This window comes from Copadichromis virginalis, linkage group LG10, assembly GCF_057382275.1.
Source record: "Copadichromis virginalis isolate Kocher_CV1m ecotype Utaka linkage group LG10, C_Virginalis_male_GT1.1, whole genome shotgun sequence".
NCBI classification, from domain to species: Eukaryota; Metazoa; Chordata; class Actinopteri; order Cichliformes; family Cichlidae; genus Copadichromis; species Copadichromis virginalis.
In genome coordinates this window covers 5,958,439-5,982,387 of record NC_140627.1, presented here as the reverse complement: position 1 = coordinate 5,982,387, position 23,949 = coordinate 5,958,439, and the positions used below count along the sequence as shown (strand labels likewise).

At 40.1% G+C, this 23,949-nt stretch overlaps 1 protein-coding gene across 2 annotated transcripts in view; it reads right to left on the bottom strand.

The window, feature by feature from the left end:
- Positions 1-23,949, bottom strand: part of opcml (opioid binding protein/cell adhesion molecule-like) — a 266,785-nt gene that overhangs the window by 94,617 nt on the left and 148,219 nt on the right. For both annotated transcript variants that reach the window (XM_085469578.1, XM_085469580.1), the window contains exon 3: positions 1,301-1,426. In XM_085469578.1, the coding sequence (XP_085325704.1) occupies positions 1,301-1,426 (126 nt within the window). The remainder of the gene's footprint in view (positions 1-1,300; positions 1,427-23,949) is intronic.

Here is a 23,949-nt window from a genome sequence, read left to right as displayed (position 1 = left end):
TATTTACCACTATTCTTGCAACTGTGCACCAGCTCACAGTGGGTTGTAAAGAGTTTCTTTCTGATATGGGGGGAGTTTCAAATCACATAACAGAGTGACTTTTTATATTTACATTTTACTTACTATTTCCTTTAATTTCCTCTTGATAAAATAAAAGGTATGTTTTGAAATGCAACATAATTTGTATTTCTTAAAACTTAAAACTGAATTGAATATGCAGTCTGTGTTAATCACACCAGTCCACACTGTAGTTATTCTAATAGGGATTAACTGATTTAATTTAATTGCCTTAGGGCAACTGTAGTTGTGATTTGGTGTTATACAAATTAAACTGGATTGAACTGAATATGACTTAAGACTTATTTTATAGCATTTTTAAACACTAAGGAAACCAGTAAATGCAGGGAGGCAGAAACACTGAATGACTGAGGTAGTGAAGGGTTCCTACGGTGTGGAAACCAGGTTTTGCTGGCTCTAGACAACTGTAAAAGAAAGAGCAACAGCTTGGCTGTAAGCATTCATGTTATGTTGGAGGCTTAATATCTGATCCTATAGAGAAGCAGCACATAACATACACTGCTGAAAGCACAGTTGGAAGCGCAATTAGAACATAAAACACACAAAGATACACATACGTAGTGGCACACAGAGCATCTTAGGTGGTATTTTGCTGTGAGGAGCCAACAATCCAAACAAGCCAAACAATCAAAAAATGAGCTGTGGCCTCTAGCCAAGTAATACTTTGATTGGAGTTCATTCTTGTCAGGCCACAGACTGTGCAGTTTCATCTCCTTAAATCCACCACTTTGAAAAGAAGAAAGGGTTGCGGCCTATAATTAATCTTAAACCCTGTTGTGGAAAGTGTACGTTAATAAAAACAGCTACAGATTAATTTCCATCTAGAGATAAATAGCTGTTCTACATATAGAAGAAAATTCATGTGAAACAAGAATTGGGAGTGTTGTGTGGGAATCTCAAGTGTATCTGAGTGTGTGGGGAGTTGGTTTAGACACCTTTACACTGAGGTAATGAGTTGCTTCACATATTTGTTTTGAGAAACTTTTAAATGAACTTTGACAACTTGAATGTTAATAGAGATCAATATAAATTTTCTAGTTTTGGACAAAAGAAAAGTGTAGTAACAAATTCATGATTCAAAATAATAACAAAATAATTTTTTATGCCACCATGAGTTTACAACTCAACTGGAATCCAAAAGGTTCTGCTACGGGGTACTCTGTCACAGGATTTACACACAGTAATCAGCTGAACAATGAAATAAAAATAAACCATGGCTTACCCCTTGGTGAATGATGCTTCCAAATTATGTTTGCATCAGGTCGACCAAATGCCAGGCACATAAGATTGACGTTGCTGCCTTCATTCACCGTGACGTCCTTTGATATGTTAGTGATCCTGGCAGGTACTGAGGGTAGAAAGAAGAATCGTGATTGATGTTTTTACTCTAATTAATGACAAATAAGCGAAGTACTTGCTATTGCATGTGGTCAGACCCATGATGAGGTTAAAAATAACCCCAGGGATGGGGACTCAATTAGCATGAAATTAGCTGACAAATCTCTCAATTCTCTGGCTCGGTGTGATGTTATACATGATTGATTTTCTTCATCATGTATCTATGCCACATTGCTTATTAGACAAGCATCAGACTAATTTTAAGTACGACAGGATTTTAACTTTCACCAAGGAAATTTGATTTGTGTGTGTGGCAGGCTCATTGATTGAGTGTGCTCTGTAAGAGGATAACCTCAAGTCAAGGGTTAGACGTTACTGTCCTTCACTGTAATTTAACTCTCTCATATTGACTTGAACTTTAAAACCACATTAGCCCAAAATGCTGGGTTGACATTCATAGAAGAAAAGGACAGATGAGAATGGGCATGTGCCTTAATTGATCATAAATAATTTCATATCAAGAAAACAAAAATACAACAGTACAAACCTGGTCTGTGAAGGTTCTCAGTGATCCAGGTCATTGTAGTCTAAGGAGCTTGGAAAGAAAAGCGTCTGGACTTCTTTAAGTTGCTTGAAGACGTTTCAACTCTCATCCAAGAAACTTCTTCCATTCTGCCCTAGAACGGAAGAAGTTTCTTGGATGAGAGTTGAAACGTCTTCAAGCAACTTAAAGACGTCCAGACGCTTTTCTTTCCAAGCTCCTTAGAGTACAAACCTGGCCACATTTATAGTATTAATGTTACTGTGTTGTGAAAAAGTGTTTGCCCCTTTCCTGATTTCCTATATTTTTGTCACACTTAAATGTGATTATTAAGCAAATTTAAATATTAGACAAAGATAACATAAGTAAACACAAACGTTTCTAGATGAAGGTGTTTATGATTAAGGAGAAAGAAATTGAAACATAATTGGCCCTGTGTGAAAAAGCGATTGTCCCCTAACTCTAAAATTATTCAGGAATGCGCTAATAGAATGACAGAAGGAGCGAGGTGTTGCACCAAGGATGAATATAAGAAAAAACTTTTTTAATCATGCAAAGCTACTATTGAACACTCCAAGAAAAATATGTTAGAAATAACTATTATAGGGCTTATTTCACTGGACTATAAAGTGATCCATTTTATTAGCCATTATTTTGCAGGTGTGGTAATGTTTTAGTCCTCATGTCCTCACCTGATGCTTCTATTTTTGTTTGTTGTTGCTCATTGTCCCTGCTTTCCCTCTTTGTACGTTTATGTGCGTGTGTGTGTGCACATGTTCTCGCCTTCATATGAACATGGGGCCTTGACAGTTTTCCACTCTGAAGCCAGCCACACCTGACAATGATCACATGTTTGTAGCTCATCACTAGAGACCTACTTAACAGAGTGGCTGTGCTTCAGTCAACACTGGATCGTTGTGTGGCAACAGTCAGCTCGTGCAACTGTGTTTTGGCAAGTAAGGAGAACCATGTGGAGGGAGCCATGTGTGTTATTGTAAATATTGCTGTGGAAGCTGTGGAGAAAGAAGCTTTTGGAAGAGGAGTCACTGTACTGGAAGCTGGGAAGTCACTGCTGAAAAGATTACGTTATACTCTAAATAAATTCACTGTCTTCATTCTGGGAGTCCTGCATTGGGTCCTATTTTCCTGACAGATTTGACCGAATGATCCAGCCAGAATGGACTATTAAATTCCGGTTCTTTAGTATTCTTTACGGCCAAGAAAGACACAGGGCTCAAAGTGGTCCTTTTACTTTAAAAATGATCTTTATTTTACATATCCGGATATGGAGACCTGAACACAAAACACACAACCCCAGGTCTGAAGCACAAACGGAAGCCTAGGTATTTATATACTCGCTCTCTACATCACACCAAACTTTAAGTTTCGATCAAACAGCCTAGTTGGTTTCACTTTCTAGCTGCAAAAGCACGCTCTGCAAAAGCATGTAATTTCCTGTCAGCCTGCAACCTAGTTTTACACTGAAGTCTGGGCCTCTCTTATATAAACCAATATAATCAGCATAAAAGCATTTAAGATTATATATTTATTACCTAACAGGACCCAGTGGATTTGAGCCCTGTCAAGCGAATGCTAACAATACAGGAAGACTGACTGGATGGACGCAAAAAAATATTACAACACATTTCCAAGGAGCAGAGGTCAATGCAACCACACTTTGCGGAGATGCTTAAGATGATTGAGTCTAGTTTATTCATTATGTTCTCAGTGTATTTTATATTTTCTAGTTTATTTTGCTTACACACTGGAGTTTATTTAGTATTTCTAGTTTAGGTTGTATTGGGTGTTGGTCCAGTTCATGTATTTTTATCAAATCTCTGTGTCTTTCCCTCAGTATTCTCCTAGTTAGGTCAGTCTTGTCTTGATGTTTGTCTAGTTGCCTGTTTCTCCAGTCATGGGCCCCATTTCTTCTCCCTCTGTTTCCTGGGTTTCGTCTGTCTGTGTGCCACTATTTCCTGTTTCAGTTTGACAGTCTCTTGTCCTATGTTTAGTGGGTGGCTGTAGCTCAGGTGACAGAGCAGGTCAGCCGCTAATCAGAAGGTCGGTGGTTCGATCCCAGGCTGCCTCCTGGCTGCATGCCAAATATCCTTGGGCAAGATACTAACCCCATGTTTGCCTACTGGTGGTGGTCAGAGGGCCCGGTGGCGCCAGTGTCCGGCAGCCTCGCCTCTGTCAGTGCGCCCCAGGGCAGCTGTGGCTACAATGTAGCTTGCCATCGCCAGTGTGTGAATGTGAGTGTGAATGGGTGAATGACTGAATGTAGTGTGAAGCGCTTTGGGGTCCTTAAGGACTAGAAAAGCGCTATACAAATGCAGGCCATTTACCATGTTTCATGTTCAGCTGTCTTGTTAGTTTATGGTCAGTCTGTTTCCTCCTGTGGTTTGTTTCCTCATCTGCACTTGTGTATATTCAGCGTCGGCCTCTGTCCTGCGTTGTTATGTTCATTAGTTTAGTTCCGATGTTTTCCCAGTTTTGTTTTTGTATTAGGACATCCAGCAATAAAGCAGTGTTTTAGTTGTTCTGCCTATTGAGTCTGCATTTTGGGTCCAATCCCCTTCTCTCATGACATTAACAGCTGTGTTTTGTTCATATTCAGGAAACTGTGTAGCGTGTCGAGGGAGCCAAGTGTGTTTTCGTAAATGTTGCTGTGGGAGCTGTGGCAACAGCTTTTAGAAAAGAATTCACTGCACTGGAAAGTCACTGCTGATATTGAAACTGTTTTGCACTGTATTGTTTTACACTCAAAATATACTCATTGTCTTTGTTCTGGAAGTCCTGCATTTGGGTCCTGTTTTCCCAACAGGCTTCACAGATAATTTACACCATCAAGATGGCATCACTACTTCTGATTTTTTGGAACTCGTTTGTGACAGATTTTTATGGACAGAATTTCTTCTCAGCTTCTCATCTCTGCTTTTGAAGATGATGCAGTTCTGTTGGCTTCATCAGGAGGTGGCCTCCAGTTCGCACTGGAGCGGTTCAGAGCTAAGTGAGACCCGATGTAAATGAGAATCAGCACCTCAAAGTCTTAGACCATGGTCCACATCCAGAAAAGGGTGAAGTGCCCATTCCAACTCAGGGGCCAGTTATCGCCCCAAGTGTAGGAATTTAAATATTACGGGGTCTTGTTCACTAGTGAGGGGAGCGGGAGATGGGCAGACGGAGTTGGACTGCGGCTGCAGTGATGCGGATGCTGTACTGTTGCCTTGCATTAAACTGCAATTAAGAGACTTCTCTATCTTTTGCTTACAGCAGTTAAACTAATGCCATGGAATGAATGTATGATTCAATGAGAGGAAAATGTAACATGCTGGACTTTTAAGAAGTTTTAAATGGAATGGGATGGTTGTGGTGGGTGGTGCGGTTTGGAACCATTGTTATAGTGACCACAGAATTTAATGAAGTAGCATCTGTTTGCAGAGTAAGTGAAGGGTCTCCAGCTTGATAATGCCAGTAGGCAGGTGATTGAAAAAAACATACCTCCCCTGCCACCGGGCTTGCTAAGTTGTGGCTTGTGGCTGGGGATGCATCATCCTTCATATCAGCACAACCAAGGTTTTATAGTAAGTAGTTAATTAGAAAATGAAATCCAGAAGCGATCAAAGGAGGAAACTAATGCTTTCCTTTAATATTTGTTGAACATCTAGGCAAAAGTGCTGAGAATGATTTTCTCTGCAATATTTTTTTCTAATTTTAACCTTCATTCTACTGGTAAATGGGTTTCATTCACATGGAAAGGAACAGAAATGCTACAATGTGTTATCCTAATGGCACAAGAAGAAGTACATAATGATATAGTATGCATGGCTAGAATGACTTGCAATGATGTGTTTGAGAAGATAAATCATACATTTATGACAAATGCCAGTGTCAGAAAATGCAATAGCAAAATGTGTAGATGGATATTTCTAGATGTTTGGAAAGTAGGTACCTAAAATAAGCTAAGCAACAACATCCATGCTCATCTTCCCACTCCTACTAAGGGGATTAGGAAGGATTGGGAGCCTTTGCTCCCAATTTACTTCAGCAGAGATAGCACAATTATCATTTAAACTACTTCAAGTCCTGATTTAAAAACAGAAACTAACAAGACATACTCCAAGAATGTGCCTCCACCAAAACAGCTCACTCTCAAATTCAAATTCAAATTCAAATTTTATTTGTCACACACACACAACCATACACAGTATGACATGGGGGTGAAATGCTTGTAGCTGTACAATGCCCGACCATTAAATGACAGAAGAAAAGTTTTACAATATTTACAATTTACAGTTTACTACAAAAATTTACAAATTAACTTAGGAATGTACAGTAAAGAATGTGCAAATAGCAGAAGAGATTATAAAGATAAGGATTATAAATTATAGGAATTATAGGATTATAGGAAATGTGTGGTGGTGCGTGTGGTGACGTGTGTGAGAGTCCAGTCTTATAGTGACGTGTTTGGGAGAGTCCAGTCCTACACCTGGTTCAGGCCCCGAATAGCCTGGGGGAAGAAGCTCCTCCTCATTCTCTCTGTTTTGGCCTTAAGGGAGCGGAAGCGCTTCCCAGACCTCAACAGTGAGAAGAGTCCATTGTTGGGATGGGAGAGGTCCATCATAATCTTCCTAGCTTTGGACTTGCACCGCTTGGTGTAGATGGACAGCAGGTCAGGGAGCTCTGATTGAATGATGCGTTCTGCTGAGCGCACCACCCTTTGCAGATCTCGTCTGTCCTGCTTGGTGCTGTTCCCAAACCAGGTGCAGATGTTTGCCGTCAGGACGCTCTCGATGGTGCAGGAGTAGAAGTTCTTGAGCACCTTCAGTGGCAGATGGAAGTCTCTAAGTCTTCTGAGGAAGAAGAGACGCTGACGGGCTTTCTTAACCAGGGTGTTGATGTGACAGGACCATGACAGGTCCTGAGTGATGTGGACACCCAGGTATCGGAAACTGTCCACTCTCTCCACTGGCGTGCCACTGATGATGAGGGGTTTGTAATTCCTCGCCTGCTTTGTAATGAAGTCCACGATCAGCTCCTTAGTCTTGCTGATGTTTAGGAGGAGGTTATTCTCCTGGCACCAGGTCTCCAGGTTCCTAATCTCCTCCAGGTAGGCCATCTCGATGTTGTCGGAGATCAGGCCCACAACAACAGTGTCGTCAGCAAACTTGACAATGGAGGTGGTGTCGGATGTGGCTACACAGTCATAAGTGTACAGTGAGTACAGCAGGGGGCTTAAAACACAGCCCTGAGGCACTCCAGTGCTGAGTGAGATGGAGGGGGAGACTTGTTTTCCCACCCTCACTGATTGGGGTCTGTCTGTGAGGAAGTTGAGGAGCCACTGACACAGTGATGAGCTGAGTCCTAGATCCGTCAACTTGGTGAAAACTTAGAGGGAATTATTGTGTTGAATGCTGAACTGTAGTCCACGAACAGCATCCTAACATAATTTCCTCTGCCAGTGTCCAGGTGACTCAGGGGTGTGTGGAGCAGGTGAGATATGGCATCGTCTGTGGAACGATTAGTCCGGTAAGCAAACTGAAGTGAGTCGATGGTGGCAGGAAGTGAAGAAGTGATGTGATCTCTCATCAGTCTTTCAAAACACTTCATCACAATTGAAGTCAGTGCTACTGGACGGTAGTCATTGTGGCAAGCGGGCTGTTGTTTCTTTGGAACAGGGACAATAATGGACTGTTTGAAGCACGTGGGAACCACAGCTTGGGCCAGGGAGAGGTTGAAGATCTCCGTGAACACCGGTGCTAGTTGATCAGCGCAGGCTCTAAGGACCCGGCCAGGGATTGCATCTGGTCCTGCTGCCTTCCTGGTGTTCACCCTCCTGAAGGTGTTCCTCACGGCATGCTCTGTGATGACGAATGCATTTTCTTCACTGGTGCACTCCGAGCGCGCGCAGCCGTTTGTTGTTTTAATTACTGCGAGCATAAAACGTGTTCAGCTCATCAGCCAGTGAAGCATCTGCATTCATCATTGAAGAAGCTGGTCGTTTATAGTCCGTTATAGTCCGCAGTCCTTTCCACACTCAAAAAACAGATTCAGGTCCTCCTTTCAAAGAACACATGCAAATTATGTTAGTTGTTCACAAATGCAATTAAAAAATACCAAATTAATTTGATTTTCTTTGTGTAAACCTAAAATTATTCAAAACCAGCAGAGGCTGATTCTGAACACAAAATGAATGAGTTTGTTGGGGCACTGGGGGTAGGAGGAGTACATTTTTGCACTTAAGTATTTGTAAACTCAAAGAAATCAATTCAAGCCCCTCTTTAAGCTTAAACATTATTTTTAATCTCATTCAACGCAAATGTAGCACTCCAGCGTTACTGCAATTATTATTCGTGTGGTGAACCTAAATTATTTTCTCTCAAAGCAGTCTTTGTCACAAGAACACAAAGTTACTGAGTTACACAACGGTCCGCCTTCTTTGAAAATTTTGCGCTCTTTCAGGATCACCTAAATGAATGCAGCTGCTCTTGGCCTCTCTGTACTTTTTGGATAAAACTACACCTTCAGGTAAGGTAACATATTATTTTTCCATATATCCAATTGTGTATTTCTTTATCAGCTAAATCTATAATGCTATTTATCATAGAAGCTTGTAACAGTTGTTTTTTGAACTTTTGGTGGTGCTACCATTCTCTTCTCTGCTTGAATACTATTTTTTTTTTGACAATATAGCCAGGTCTTTTCAAAAGTGCCTTGTTTTAGAGGAGAAATTGTGTAGCTGCCAACTTTTAAGTCGGAGCGTGTGCTAGCTTATTAGCAGCTAGCCATTGTGCTCAATGAAAGATGATGTCCTATAGCTAACTTCTTTCTTACTGTTTTCTTTTTATAATCTAAAAATATGGTATTCTGTGTTTATTATTATATGCCATTTTCTAGTAGAAAGTATCGTTTTGAGGTGTCTTTAAAAGCACTACATAGTTTACTGAGGGTGCTACCAAAAGCGAACCATGTGGCCGGAAGAGTAACTGCAGGCAGCACAATGCGCACTCCCATGACGTTCAAACCTATTTATTATTATAAAAGATTTCGGCTACGTCCACACTTACACAGGTATTTTTGAAAACTGAGATTTTCCGTTTCCGTTTTAAAAAATAATCCCGTCCACAGGTAAACGCAAAAATGAAGGAAAAGTGATCTTACAAAGCTTCAAATGACGCGTCGACTATTAAATCAGTCAAATATGTGTAAACATGAGAATATAAAGATCTAAATATAAAAATTAAAATAAAACTATGTGAGAGTGAAAGTATATGTATGTGAAAGAAGAATATATGTATGTGAGAGTGAAAATATATGTATGTGAGAGTGAAAGTATAAGTGTGTGAAAGAAGAATGTATGTGTGTGAGAGTGAAAGAATGAATTTTGGCTTGTATGGCCCCTCATATCTATGCATTGAATCATACTTGTTATTAATCTCTGGCTCTCTTCCACAGCATGTCTTTTATCCTGTCTTCCTTCTCTCACCCCAACCGGTCGCAGCAGATGGCCGCCCCTCCCTGAGCCTGGTTCTGCCAGAGGTTTGTTCCTGTTAAAAGGGAGTTTTTCCTTCCCACTGTCACCAAAGTGCTTGCTTATAGGGGGCTATATAATTGTTAGGTTTTTCTCTGTATGTATATGGTCTACCTTAAAATATAGAGCACCTTGAGGCGACTGTTATTGTGATTTGGTCAACAAATAAAACTGAAAAAATTGAATTGATGTCATGTGTGAGATGCAGGAGTCACATAGAGAATCAAAGACAGCAACAAACAAACTCCTTGGATTTTGTAGTACTGATTTCAGATGCATTTAAAGAGCTCATTCATTCTGAAATACAGCACCTTTGTGGTTTCTGCTTTTATGAAACTTCTAGGTAAAACAAGACAATTAGAAATATTTAAGTGAAATCAAACATTTGATTTATTGCAGATGTGAATAGATAGTGTGAAGAAAATAAAGGAAACATAGCGCCTCTACTCAGAGTTGTTTTAGGATGACTCTGAACCTTTGACATATGCCAACATCAAAGCCTCTGCTCCTGTGCTAACAGTCACCAAATCTATAATAGACGCTAACTCTTCCGTCATAGCAAATTATTATGCAACTGTAACATAAAAGAAATCACTGTCACTGAGTTTTCTAATCTGCCATCTTATCTCAGAGCAATAGACATCCATGACAGTTAACTTTGTCAGATTTAGTGTCTTGTCAGGGGTCGTTGTTAATTCAGAGGTACACCCAACTTCAAGGGAAGGAAGCAGAAAGAGATCCAAACCTTCGAGCATGAGAAATGTGATGAAACACAAAGGCAGAGGCTGTGGGTGGGGGGCTACTCATGCTCCGGTGAAGTGGAAAAAAACTAAGTTTGTTTTCCTGCTGATTGGTAGAAGGCACAACACCGGCTTCCACAGTACCAGCTTTCTCAGTTCAAAGGCACCTTTTCATATGGGACCCATTGTATGTTATGTTCCCGGATCCAGGCTAAAGTAATAATAGTAGCACTGAAGTGAAACCAAATGAAGGAACATGATGCATAGTGTAAATATATTACCTTGTGATCAGCACTACAAGCACGTTGACTGAGAGCTCTTTAATTCCTTACAAGTACAGACTTTCATTCACATGTTCATTTTATTGAATATGGGTGGCTAGCAGTGCTGGCGTTGTACCTCTTTTAGCATTTCCTGGTTAATGCATTTTTAACATCTAATAACATAATGTGGAGCTCTTTAAATTGTGACACAGCTGTACCCACTTTTACACTGTCTATGAAAAGGCAGCATATTAAATTGTTTTCCACCTTGAGTACAAGAGCTCAGTGGTAGATGCTAACCAAATTGTTCTTTTTGTCTTTCTCCACAAAAGAATATTTATGCTAACTTTAATTCACATGCAGACTTCTGAAAACATTTGAAATGCTACTATAGCCAACCTTAGTGTAATTATTGTACAATCCAGCATGAATAAACAGGATGAGAAGGGCAAACCAGCAATGATGGGAACTGATAGGAATTTAGTGATTTAGATTCCATTATCAATATCACCTATTAATTGGATTCCTTACTAGTTCTCTTATTGATTCTCGTTGGGTTCTCACTGGCTCCACTTTGAGAGTCACCACCATTGCTAAGCAGCATATTAAACAGATTACATTTATGAAAATTAAATGCTGTGTGGTCAAATGTGCAAGTTGGAGGTATTTCCACTTATTGTAGTGATCATTATTGGGGTTATTACTAAAAATAGTAATGTGTTACACGTATTGCATACAACTTTTTTCTTAAAAATAATGCAGTACATTACTTAATTACTTGTAGGACAAAGCAATTTGTTATAGTGCACATTACATTACTTACACATTTCTCTGTAAAATGACCTGAAACATGTTGTCTAGCAATCATCATTTAACAATATATGAATATGATAGAGTCCCACACACCACCACAAATCACTATCCTAATAAGGACACACATATGATCTTTCTCTTAGTATTTATGTGTGAACACAAAGCTGACAACACAAAGCAAAGATGAAAACAAGCACAAAGAGACTTTAAAGTGTTCGGCACAGTGATTCTACTTTAGAAACAGGAACAGGTAGAAACAGAGGCTATGTGACTGGTCATTCATTTGTTACCTATTGAAGTTCAGGCTCTGGCCACTAGGCTGGGGTCGGCATTCACTCAGCTTTATCGTTACTATGGTTCATGGCTAGTTTAGCATTAGCATGCTTTCAGTACAGGTCCTTGCAAAGAGCCGAAGTTGTGTTATTCATTTTATTATTGTGTTGAATAATTCTGTTTTTTCATTTCCTGGATGAAGTTTGCACTTTAACATTGGCTCTCATCCTTTTTTGTGCAATAAAAATGTCTATGTCTATCCATATTGTAGACTGTGCCACTATTTTCTATCTCTGGCGCAGGAACTAAAGTCAGCTGAGTGTAGTGCCAGAGCAAATGCAAGTAGAACTGATATCCAGAATCAATATGCAGAGAGACTAACAATGTCAAAGAAATGAACTACTGGGAATCAGTAGTTACAATTATCAGTAGTAGTATTTACAATTACAGTTTTCAATTCACATCTCCAGTAAGCAGTGAGGTTAAAGATCTTTTTCAACCTGCAGTATTGCCCACTAATATGCAATTTACCAGAAATGTTTCATGATCCTATCCGTTGAACCACTTTGATAGATACCACTGCAGTTTTGGAGATGCTTTGACCCAGTTGTCTAGCCAACAAAATGTGGCTCTCATCAAACTCACTCAAATTGTTATGTTTCTCCAATATACCTCGGGCTGTGGGTGGACAATAAACTGGACTGGTCATGCAACACAGAGCACCTGTATAAAAAAGCCCAAAGCCGACTGTACTTCCTCAGGAGGCTGAGGTCTTTTAACATCTGCAGGAAGCTCCTGAGGATGTTTTACCAGTCAGTGGTTGCAGGAGTACTTTTCTATGCTGTGGTGTGCTGGGGGAGCAGCACAGCAAAGAAGGACTCATCCAGGCTGGAAAAACTGATCAGGAGGGCTAGCTCTGTGGTCGGCATGAAGCTGGACACTCTGGTGACAGTGGCAGAGAAAAGGACACTAAAGAAACTGATGGACATTATGGACAATGCCAGGCATCCTCTGCACATGGCCATTAACAACCAGAAGAGTCTGTTCAGTGACAGGTTGCTTCTCCCCAAGACAAGAACTAACAGACTTAAAAACTCCTTTGTCCCACACGCCATCAAACTGTTTAACTCCTCTCTGGAGGGGAGAGGGAGGGGAAACAGGAGGACAAAGGAGGGGGGAACAACTAAGCTGTAGTGCCTCTTCACCTCACTGTGCAATACCTTTTTGTGCAATACTTTTGTAAATAGTCAACAGTGCAATAGACCTCAATACTCGAAATGTGCAATTCATTCACTTGTATTTTATTTTTTATTCCTATTTATTCTATTTATCCCCTTCGTATATTTTATTTATATTGTCTCTGTATTTATATATATATGTGTGTGTGTGTGTGTGTGTGTGTGTGTGTGTGTGTGTATGTATATATATATATATATATATATATATATATATATATATATATATATACATATATATATATGTATATGTGTGTGTATGTATGTATATATATATATATGTGTATGTATGTATGTATATATATATATAATATTCTGTAACTCTGAAACTTCTGTCGGTGCTGTGCTTTTTGGAAATCGAATTTCCCAGAGGAACCCACCCGAGGGATTAATAAAGTTCTATCTAATCTAATCTAATCTATACTCCTTCTAACAGATCAACTTCGTGGACACTATGAAAAGATTATCAGTGTTATTCATTTCACCTGTCAATGTTTCTTAATCTATATACAGTTTCTTGTCAGTATACTTAATATTTAATATCTTTAATATTCCACCTATTCAATTCCAACAGATCAAAGCTTGGACTTGATGTCTTGTCAAAGTCATATTAGATCAGCCTTACATGGAGAAGAGTGTTTCTCATGCTGCATGGCTTATAGTCACAGGAAAATTAAAGAACAGTGGTGAATGTGCACTTTAAAAAATGGAAAGAGGGAACAAAACACAGCATTATCTTGCATATCCCTTCTTTCCCTGCCTTTCTCTTCTCATCCTTAACTTCAGTTTTGTGTGTTTGGGGTCATGTTTTCACAACAGTTTGTTTGGTTTGTGCCGAATTAAAATGTAATGCCTCCTGTGGTGTAAGTAGAGTATTCTGAATCTTTTCCCAAGCAGTTGGAAGAATGGTGCAGCAACAGAAAATCCATGAAAAACAATAATTTTCAACCACACTTCTGAAATCTGCATGTACCAAATGTATAGAAAACAGAATTATAAGTTCGCACTCACTATTTTCTCAAGTCTGCAAAATAAGTGAAGTGTGTTCTGATGGTTGTATATTTTGGAGAACCATATTTTTGTTGGAGTCAATAGAAAATAAATTCTGGATCTGACCTTCAATGTGCCTTCAATGCTCAGTGTCTGCTGCCAGCAGGAGTGTTATATCAGTAATGACTTTTACAACCACTTCATGGGAGTCAGTACAGCAGATACTACAAACTATATGGCTATATAACACATACAGGAGTTTTATAGCACTGTAGCAGTGTACCATGATAACACTGTTCCCTCATTATGTTTATCATTCCGCATGCTGACTATGCTTAAACCAAATGCTGCCAAATCAAGAGTTCTCCCCAACCACCATTAGGTATTTGAATTCATTACCATTAGACAGTGCCCTGATATTTTGCACTTCCGGTTTGTCTCAGCCGAGAAGAAAATGCTAAACCCAGAAAAATTTGCTCATTATCTCTTAAAAGGGTGTCGCTGACGGCTCACAGAAAAAAGAAAAGCAGGTTTATGCATTTCTAAAAAACAACTAGATCTTGCATGGACATTGGCATATTGCCAAAGATATATACAAAGGTTTTATCCTGGGAATTAGTTTGGGTTCAGTGATAACTTGTTTGCTCGTGTTACGCTCATAAATGTGCAAATGATCCTTCATGCAATTCAAGCCTGCAAAAAGCATGGAATTCAAGCCTGCAAAATTAAAAATACATACTTTCAGACTGTAATAGAAGCTGTGCTCTGGGCATGCTAAGTACAAGTAAAGGGCTGAAAATGGTATTTATCAATAGCATGGGAATTTGATGACATGCAATATTATGATACTGTATGAGTGTTATCAAGAGAAGATTATAGCTCAGCAAGTACAACCACACATTTCTGGATCAAAATTCCAAATAGACAAAACCCTCAGTGTTAAGGTGTGGACAGATAAAATGTGTCGGGTTTCAACAAAGCCTCAATAGCTACGGGCAACCCTAAGGCATTAAGTAATGTGTCAAAACAGTCCAGTGTGGCTCTCAGCCTCAACTTACAATTTTTTTCACTTCTAAAATACAGATGAAGGGAGCTCACCCCACAATTCTGCAATGTTAAATGATCGTAACGAATATATATATATGTACATACACTCAACAAAAATATAAACGCAACACCTTTGTTACTGCTCCCATTCCCCATGGGATGGACGTAGAGACCTAAAATTCATTCCAGATACACAATATAACCATCCCTCCCAAACAGTGGTCACAAATCAGTCCAAATGTGTGGTAGTGGGCACATCTGCTATATTGAGATAATCCATCCCACCTCACAGGTGTGCCACATCAGGATGCTGATCTGACATCATGAGTAGTGCACAGGTGTACCTCAGACTGCCCACAACAAAAGGCCACCCTGGAATGAGCAGTTTTGTCTCACAGCAAAATGCCACAGATGCCACAAGCAATGAGGGAGCGTGCAATTGGCATGCTGACAGCAGGAATGTCAACCAGATCTGTCGCCCATGCATTGAATGTTCATTTCTCAACCATAAGCCGTCTCCACAGGCGTTTCAGAGAATATGGCAGCACATCCAACCGGCCTCACAACCGCAGACCTCGTGTAACCACACCAGCCCAGGACCTCCACATCCAGCAGGTTCACCTCCAAGATCGTCTGAGACCAGCCACCCAGACAGCTGCTGGAACAATTGGTTTGCACAACCAAACAATTTCTGCACAAACTGTCAGAAACCGTCTCAGAGACGCTCAACTGCATGCCCATCGTCCTCATCGGGGTCTTCACCTGACTCCAGCTCGTCGCCGTAACAGACTTGTGTGGGCAAATGCTCACATTCGATGGCGTCTGGCACGTTGGAGAGGTGTGCGCTTCACGGATGAATCATGGTTCACATTGTTCAGGGCAGTTGGCAGCTGAGAATGTCCCAGTTCTTGCATGGCCAGCATACTCACCGGACATGTCACCCATTGAGCATGTTCGGGATGTGCTTGACCGGCGTATACGACAGCGTGTACCAGTTCCCACGAATATCCAACAACCTCGCACAGCCATTGAAGTGGAGTGGACCAACATTCCACAGGCCACAATTGACAATCTGATAGACTCCATGCGACGATGTGTTGCACTGCATGAGGCAAATGGTGGTCACACCAGATACTGACCGGTTCTGGGTCCCCAGACCCCCAATAGCGCAAAAAACTGCACATTCCAGGGTGGCCTTTTGTTGTGGGCAGTCTGAGGTACACCTGTGCACTACTCATGATGTCAGATCAGCATCCTGATGTGGCACACCTGTGAGGTGGGATGGATTATCTCAATATAGCAGATGTGCCCACTACCACACATTTGGACTGATTTGTGACCACTGTTTGGGAGGGATGGTTATATTGTGTATCTGGAATGAATTTTAGGTCTCTACGTCCATCCCATGGGGAATGGGAGCAGTAACAAAGGTGTTGCGTTTATATTTTTGTTGAGTGTATATTAGTTTTGCAGTTTTTGTGATCGACTTCTATCCCTTTGGCAAAGATTTGGCTGATTTGGGGACCGCTGTATAAGCATCACTGCGTTAGTGTCTATAACCAGGAATTCATCACCAGTGATATTTCATTTGGTGTTACGTGGACCTGGTCACAACAACACAATGTTTGGTTGAATGCAACAGTGAGGTCAGCAGCAGCTTTTCATATTAGACTAGATATACTAATATCTGTAACATGTCTTTTGAACATTTAGGTTCTTTATTTTCATCTAACAAAACTTGTGGACTTTTGTCATTTAATTGATTTAACTGTCAGTATGCTCACCACTGATGTTCAGAAGGTTGGCAGTCCAAATTTATGCTAATAAGGGTGCACAAATAAAGACAACTGAGAGTGAGCTGTCAAACGGTCAATCCAATCTGCACATGCAAAGACAAAGTGTATTTGTTGTATACTGGATTTTTTTCTACTGATATCTAGTGTCACCTTTGTGGTTATTAGAAACTTTGATAGGCATAAACAAAACAAAAAATAAAATGCTTTGGTTACAGTGTGCAGTAGATGAATACATAGATTGCAGACATACAAGACATAGCTTTTGGTGTAATTTTGAAACACCAGTTAGAGGATAAAAACAAGCCATTCTGGTATCATTGTATACTGCTTAAAACAAAAAAGAAACACCCTGAAAAAACTGTAGGTGAATATTTACACTTTTATGGACTAGGTTATATATTACACTGTAAAAAAAAAAAAAATCCTACAAAAACAGTAATATTCTGGCAGCTGGGGCGCCAAAATAATACCAGAAAATAACAGAAAAAATATTTCTCATGAAAATACGGTTATTTTCAGTAATGACAATACAGTTTGTTACCCTAACATGGGATTTTGCCTTTTTCAAGTGCTTTTAAACATTAAATTAGGAACATTTTAACGTGATTAAACAATAAAATTACCTTTAAACAAGGTCAATGAATGCGGCAATATGAATAATAATAGTTAAATTTACAGAAATATACAGTTAACAGTTGGTTTAAATAATAATGGATTGCATTCATGTAGCGCTTTTTGAGACCCTCAAAGTGTTACAATTCCACTTTATAATTCCCCTCTGGCCATCACCAGTAGGTGAATTGTCTTGCCCAAGGACACAACGACCGAGAGTGTCCGAGCCGGGGCTCGAACCGGCAACCTTCTGATTACAAGGCGAACTGCCAACTCTTGAGCCATGATTGCCCTAAACAACAATAATAATAATAATTATTTGATGTAAAAAAAAGTTTATAAGAATCATTTTATATATTTTCCCATAGCATTACATTTGAATTTAACAATCTTTCAAATAACAGACAAATATTTGTGAAATTATGATGCATTTCTGAATGTATTTTAACAATCTAAATTTGCATATGTACAGACAAATACATTTAAAAAACAAGAAAATTATGTTTTATTGCATTTACAGTGATTTTACATTAATTTACATTTGAAATGTAAAATCACAGTCTATTTATGTAAATTTAATGATATTCTAGAAGAACAGTACAAAACTGTAAATGTAATAAAACAGTAAAATACTTTTATTTTGCAATTTATTTTTACAGTGTAGGAATGAGAAGATGCCTAATGAAAATTGAGTTCAAACACAGCCCAAAAATCAAAGCGAGAAAAAAGAAATGCTGCAGGCTAGTCTGTTTTGCTCAAATTTCATTGTAGTAACCAATGAACCATTGCACCACTGTAAGGTCGGACAATGGGTGTAAGGATTTAATCCAGATACATGACAGAGTTTGGAGTGTCAAAGTGTCACCTTATTCTACAGGGTGGGCCATTTATATGGATACACCGTAATAAAATGGGAATGGTTGGTGATATTAAAGTCCTGTTTGTGGCACATTAGTATATGTGAGGGGGAAAATTCCTCAAGATGGGTGGTGACAATGGTGGCCATTTAGAAGTCGGCCATCTTGGATACAACTTTTGTTTTTTCAATAGGAAGAGGGCCATGTGACACATCAAACTTATTAGTAATGTTACAAGAAAAACAATGGTGTGCTTGGTTTCAACGTAACTTTATTCTTTCATGAGTTATTTACAAGTTTCTGACCACTTATAAAATGTGTTCAATGTGCTGCCCATTGTGTTAGATTGTCAATGCAACCCTCTTCTCCCACTCTTCAGACACTGATAGCAACACCGCAGGAGAAATGCCAGCACAGGCATCCAGTATCCGTAGTTTCAGGTGCTGCACATCTCGTATCTTCACACCATAGACAATTGTCTTCAGATGACCCCAAAGATAAAAGTCTAAGGTGGTCAGATGGGGAGACCTTGGGGGCCATTCAACTGGCCCACAACGACCAATCTACTTTCCAGGAAACTGTTCATCTAGGAATGCTCAAACCTGGCACCCATAATGTGGTGGTGCACCATCTTGCTGGAAAAACTCAGGGAACACGCCGGCTTCAGTGCATAAAGAGGGAAACACATCACCATGTAGCAATTTCAAATATCCAGTGGCCTTGAGGTTTCCATTGATGAAGAATGGACCCACTATCGTTGTACCCCATATACCACACCAAACCATCACCTTTGTTGTTCCAACAGTCTTGGAAGGATCCATCCAATGTGGGCTAGTGTCAGACCAATAGCGGTGATTTTGTTTGTTAACTTCACCATTCACATAAAAGTTTGCCTCATCACTGAACAAAAACTTCTGCATGAACTGAGGGTCCTGTTCCAATTTTTGTTTTGCCCATTCTGCAAATTCTGTGCGCCGATCTGGATCATCCTCGTTGAGATGCTGCAGTAGCTGGAGTTTGTAAGGGTGCCATTTGTGAGTAGCTAATATCTGCCGAAGGGATGTTCGACTAATGCCACTCTCCAGTGACATGCGGCGAGTGCTACGCTGTGGGCTCTTGCTGAATTAAGCTAGGACAGCCACTGATGTTTCTTCATTAGTGACAGTTTTCTTGCGTCCACATTTTGGCAAATCCAACACTGAACCAGTTTCACGAAACTTAGCAAGCAGTTTGCTAACTATAGCATGGGAGATGGGTGGTCTCGTAGGGTGTCTTGCATTGAAATCTGCTGCAATGACCCGGTTACTGCGTTCACCAGATATCAACACAATTTTGATCCACTCCTCCATGTTAACCTCTTCCACATGTCAATGGCTGTGAACAAAGAGAAACTTGTAAATAACTCATGAAAGAATAAAGTTACGTTGAAACCAAGCACACCATTGTTTTTCTTGTGACATTACCAATAAGTCTGATGTGTCACATGGCCCTCTTCCTACTGAAAAAACAAAAGTTGTATCCAAGATGGCCGACTTCTAAATGGCCACCATGGTCACCACCCATCTTGAGGAGTTTCCCCCCTCACATATACTAATGTGCCACAAACAGGACTTTAATATCACCAACCATTCCCATTTTATTACGGTGTATCCATATAAATGGCCCACCCTGTATCAGCAGAACACTGACCCTAGCCAAATCTAAAAGTGGTGTAAAAAAAACCATTCCCGATTTGGGGGTTGTCTCATTGTTATTCATCTAGTGCACCTGTTGTTAATTACATTAATACCTATACAGCTGAAATTGACTAACAACCCCCTCCGCTACTTAAGTCACCAGATCAATATCCCAGGTTAACTCAGAAGGTTAAATCAGCATTAAGTGATGCTATAGTCTGAACTCTTCCTTTTTTAGCTGTGCATATGCCATGAGTAGATTTTGTAGTGCAAATTAACACTTTTTTTGTTTCCTGCACAAACCTAGATGAGGCTAAATAAACAAACATTAATGTTCTTGCCCTCTTATATGGAAACAAAGGCTACACTCACACTGCAGGTCTTAATGCTCAATTCCGATTTTTTGATCAAATCTGATTTTTTTTCACACTACAAATAAAATGTGACAGCAAACACGCTCTAGTGTGAACCCTCAAAGCGACCTGCATGTGCAAAAGAAGACGTCACACACAACGCGCTCTGTTTAGACCTAGACCAAACAGTATTGTTTGACTGATGGCCCTTAATATAAAGACTTGTTTTGGACTTTACGTTTCCCAATTTTGCTTTAAGTTATAAAGTTATTTTGTTATTTACATATGGCCAAATAATTATCCTTATTGCTGTTTTACAGAGGAGCGGTGCTTCAAAGGATAGTAGATTATACAGTACAAATAAAATGTTCACGTTTCTCCAACGTTGTCTTCCCAACAGTTTCACTAACATCTACACGGGATGGCCAGGAAGCGTTCACGATGTCTTCTCGAGCGCTTCTCAGGCGCTGAATTGGTGTCTGTCTTGTGTCAGTGACGTAAAAGACGGATTTAATGCGGCACAACCATTCAAACAGCAGTCGCTTTCTAAAACATCAGATATGTATTGGATTCAGGACCACATACGAAAGTGACCTAGGTCGGATTTGAAACTGTCATACCATGATCGGCTATGGGTCGCATAGGGTCAAAAAAGTCGGATTTGATGCGCTTACACCTGCAGTGTGAACGTAGCTAAAAAGACCCCAAATCACAAAATGCCAGCAAAGCTGTGACACTAGCTGCAGGCAGAACACAAAGCCTGGAATCTTTCCTTTGATCTACATCATCACAGACATCACAAATAGGTTCTTTTACCAACTTTGAATTAATGATTATTGGATACTCCAGTTTTAACTGTAACATGTAACATGTAAAACATCAGAGGACTGATACGAATGAAAGCCAGTGAAACACCATTATACAAAGCAGGAAGAATGAAAACACCACAGCTCAGGCCAAAAAGCCATCTACCTCTGTAGGTGAAAAATGGGAGAAATGGAAATCCCAGCCTCAGGGGAAAAGGGAACACTTTTAAATGTATTACACAAGCAAAGCTTATAGGATTTACTCTCAAATTTCAGTTATCCTAATGTTGTAGAATATTTCAAATGCCTCATTACTTGCATTTTGCTAGGAAGAGAGAAACCGCTCTATACTATATAATGAGCCCTGAAGCTTATTAGATCAATGTGCATTGAGCTGAAAGGGTCAATGCTTTGTCTTTTTTCCTTCTTGTTATGGCAGAGAAAGGTTTGAGTCCCAATCAGAAAAACCCAGCCACATTGTTACACTTCACAAAACCAACAACAGTCAGTATAAGTTGTTTTATAAATGAACTGAATGAGTGTCACAGTCTAACCTATAGAAATCCAGGTTAGGGGAACCCATATGTTTCCCTCAAATTTATGATCTCTGCGATCATTTGAATTAAAGGGCTCCCCCATAGTGGCAAACAATGGTCATGCAGAGGCTTCCCGTGGTCTGGACCCATATTGGCCGAATGATATGTAGGCTTCATAGTTTCCTCATAGTTTAACTCAGTAGGGTTGCAAAACTTGCTTTGCTATTGTAGCTTCCACTGAAACCTGACTACCAAGGGTTTGTGCATGAAATGCATTTAGATGATCCAGAAAAAATAAGTTAAAAGAAAAAAGGGTTTTAAATTTGTAGTTTTACTTAATTGAATTATTCTAGATTTATGCAGATGTACCCTGGAGAGGCAGGGTACATCTTAAATAGGCTAGTTTATTTCTGTGACTCTGTTTTATAGAATAATGGGATTAAACTACAACACATGGATTAGAAAGAGGAACTGAATATACCTTTTGTTGTGTTAATTGAGCTGAATATTCAGATAAAATCCACATGTGAAATGATACAATAACGTGTAGTCTCTAAACACAATCATAGGTTTTCCTTCCGTGATTTAAAGAAAAGCACTGTTTGCTTCCATGTTGAACAAATATTACCATCTTTCATCAGAAAAGAGGTCAAATATGAGCCAGTCATGTCTTATGCTAATTAGTATATCTATAGCTGTGTTAGAAGTTTAATGATTTCTTTGAATAGCTCTTTTTCCAGGGTGAAATTATTTAAAATTTTATATATTCTACACAGGGCCAAACGTATCCATAAAGGCTCAAATATATACATACACTCATTTAAATCGTTTAATAAGTGGTGCTGAAAGCTTTACAATGTCTTTCAGCTTGACAGAACCAAGGCCCATTAATGTCTCCTTAGTGAACATGATTGATTACAATGCATAATTTATCTTTGCTAGCATAAAATGTATCTATGCAGATGTGGTGTGGTCCACGCTCACGCCGCCCTGCTGGCTCACCCGTTTCTGTCGGTGGAGATTGCGTTGACCACCAACGCGTCAGACGTGGCCGTGGGCAGTGTTAGAATAGCGGGTCTCTGGTGTCTGGCAACCGCTCGCCTTTTTCAGTCGCACGATCAGGGACAGTGAGCGCAAATATAGTGTTTTTGACAGGGAGTTGCTGGCCCTGCACCTCGCAACGCGGCATTTTCGTTTTTTTCTTGAGGGTCGTACCTTTACCGTTTACATCAATCATAAACCCTTGACGTTTGCGATGTCCAAGGTCTCTGACCCGTGGAGCGCGTGCCAGCAGCGCCAGTTGGCAGCCATTTCCGAGTCCACCGAACCACTCATTACCACCTGCAGGCTAACGGGATGTGCGAGCGTTTCCACTGGTCGCTTAAGGCCGCGCTCCGAACTTCTCTCACAGATGACAAGTGGGTTGACCGCCTTCCGTGGGTTTTACTGGGGTTGCGCTGCGTGGTTAAAGAAGACCTCGGAACTTGTCCTCGGTCAAGTTCAGCTGGGGAGCCTTGGGGACCCTGAGGAATTCTTGCCCGAGAGCCCGCCCCCGTGCTCCGATCCCTCTGTGCTGTCTCTCCGTCCCCTAATTGACTCGTTTTCTGTTCCTGGCCCAGTGTACCATTGTCTGCCCTGGCGGGGCCCGAGCTATCAGCCAGTTCTCCACCTCCCCGAGCCGTTCTGGACGTTTGATTAAATCAAGGGTTCTGGACTAGGGGAGGACCCTACTGGGTGTTCGGGGGGGGGGGGGGGCATGTGTGGTGGACCATTGGAGGGCTCTACTCAGACCCAGTCCTCAGGAAGTGTTATTGCTGTGTTTTGGAGGGAAAAGTACTCAGTTGTGTGGTGATGAGTAATGAACGAGGAGTGTTAATCGAGAGCTCTCATGTCGTCCGTGTTTACCTCCACACAGACTTAAATGTATATAAAAGCCAGCTGAACTTTGAACTGACCCTTTTTGGATACTTGTGTTTGGATTATAAAAAATCCAAAATAAATTCAAACTTCTTCATAAATAATAATAAAAAGTCAGTAAAGATGTTTGCTGTTTAAACATTCCACAAAAAAAAGTCAAATCATCAAAAGCCCAAACATGACATTAATGGTGGCCTCACAGTGAAACAATCCTGGTATGAATCTCAGTTTTTAAATTTTTGTGTGGAGTTTGTGAGCTTTTCCTCCAACTAGTTTATCTCATTCCACGGTCCAAAGATGTGAATATTGTGTTAACTGGTGATTACAAATTTAGTGTCAATGTGAAATGATGATGAAGTTATTTCCATGATTTTTAAATTTCAGTGATCAGACAATGGAACAGACATGAAACTGTGGCTTACACATGGCCCATTTGGACTATAAGCCACATTTATCCTTTTCCACATGTATTCATTTAGGGCCAAACATACAAAATAGTGTGTAAATGCAATCCCAAAATAGTGCTCACAGGGGTGGTTAGTTATAT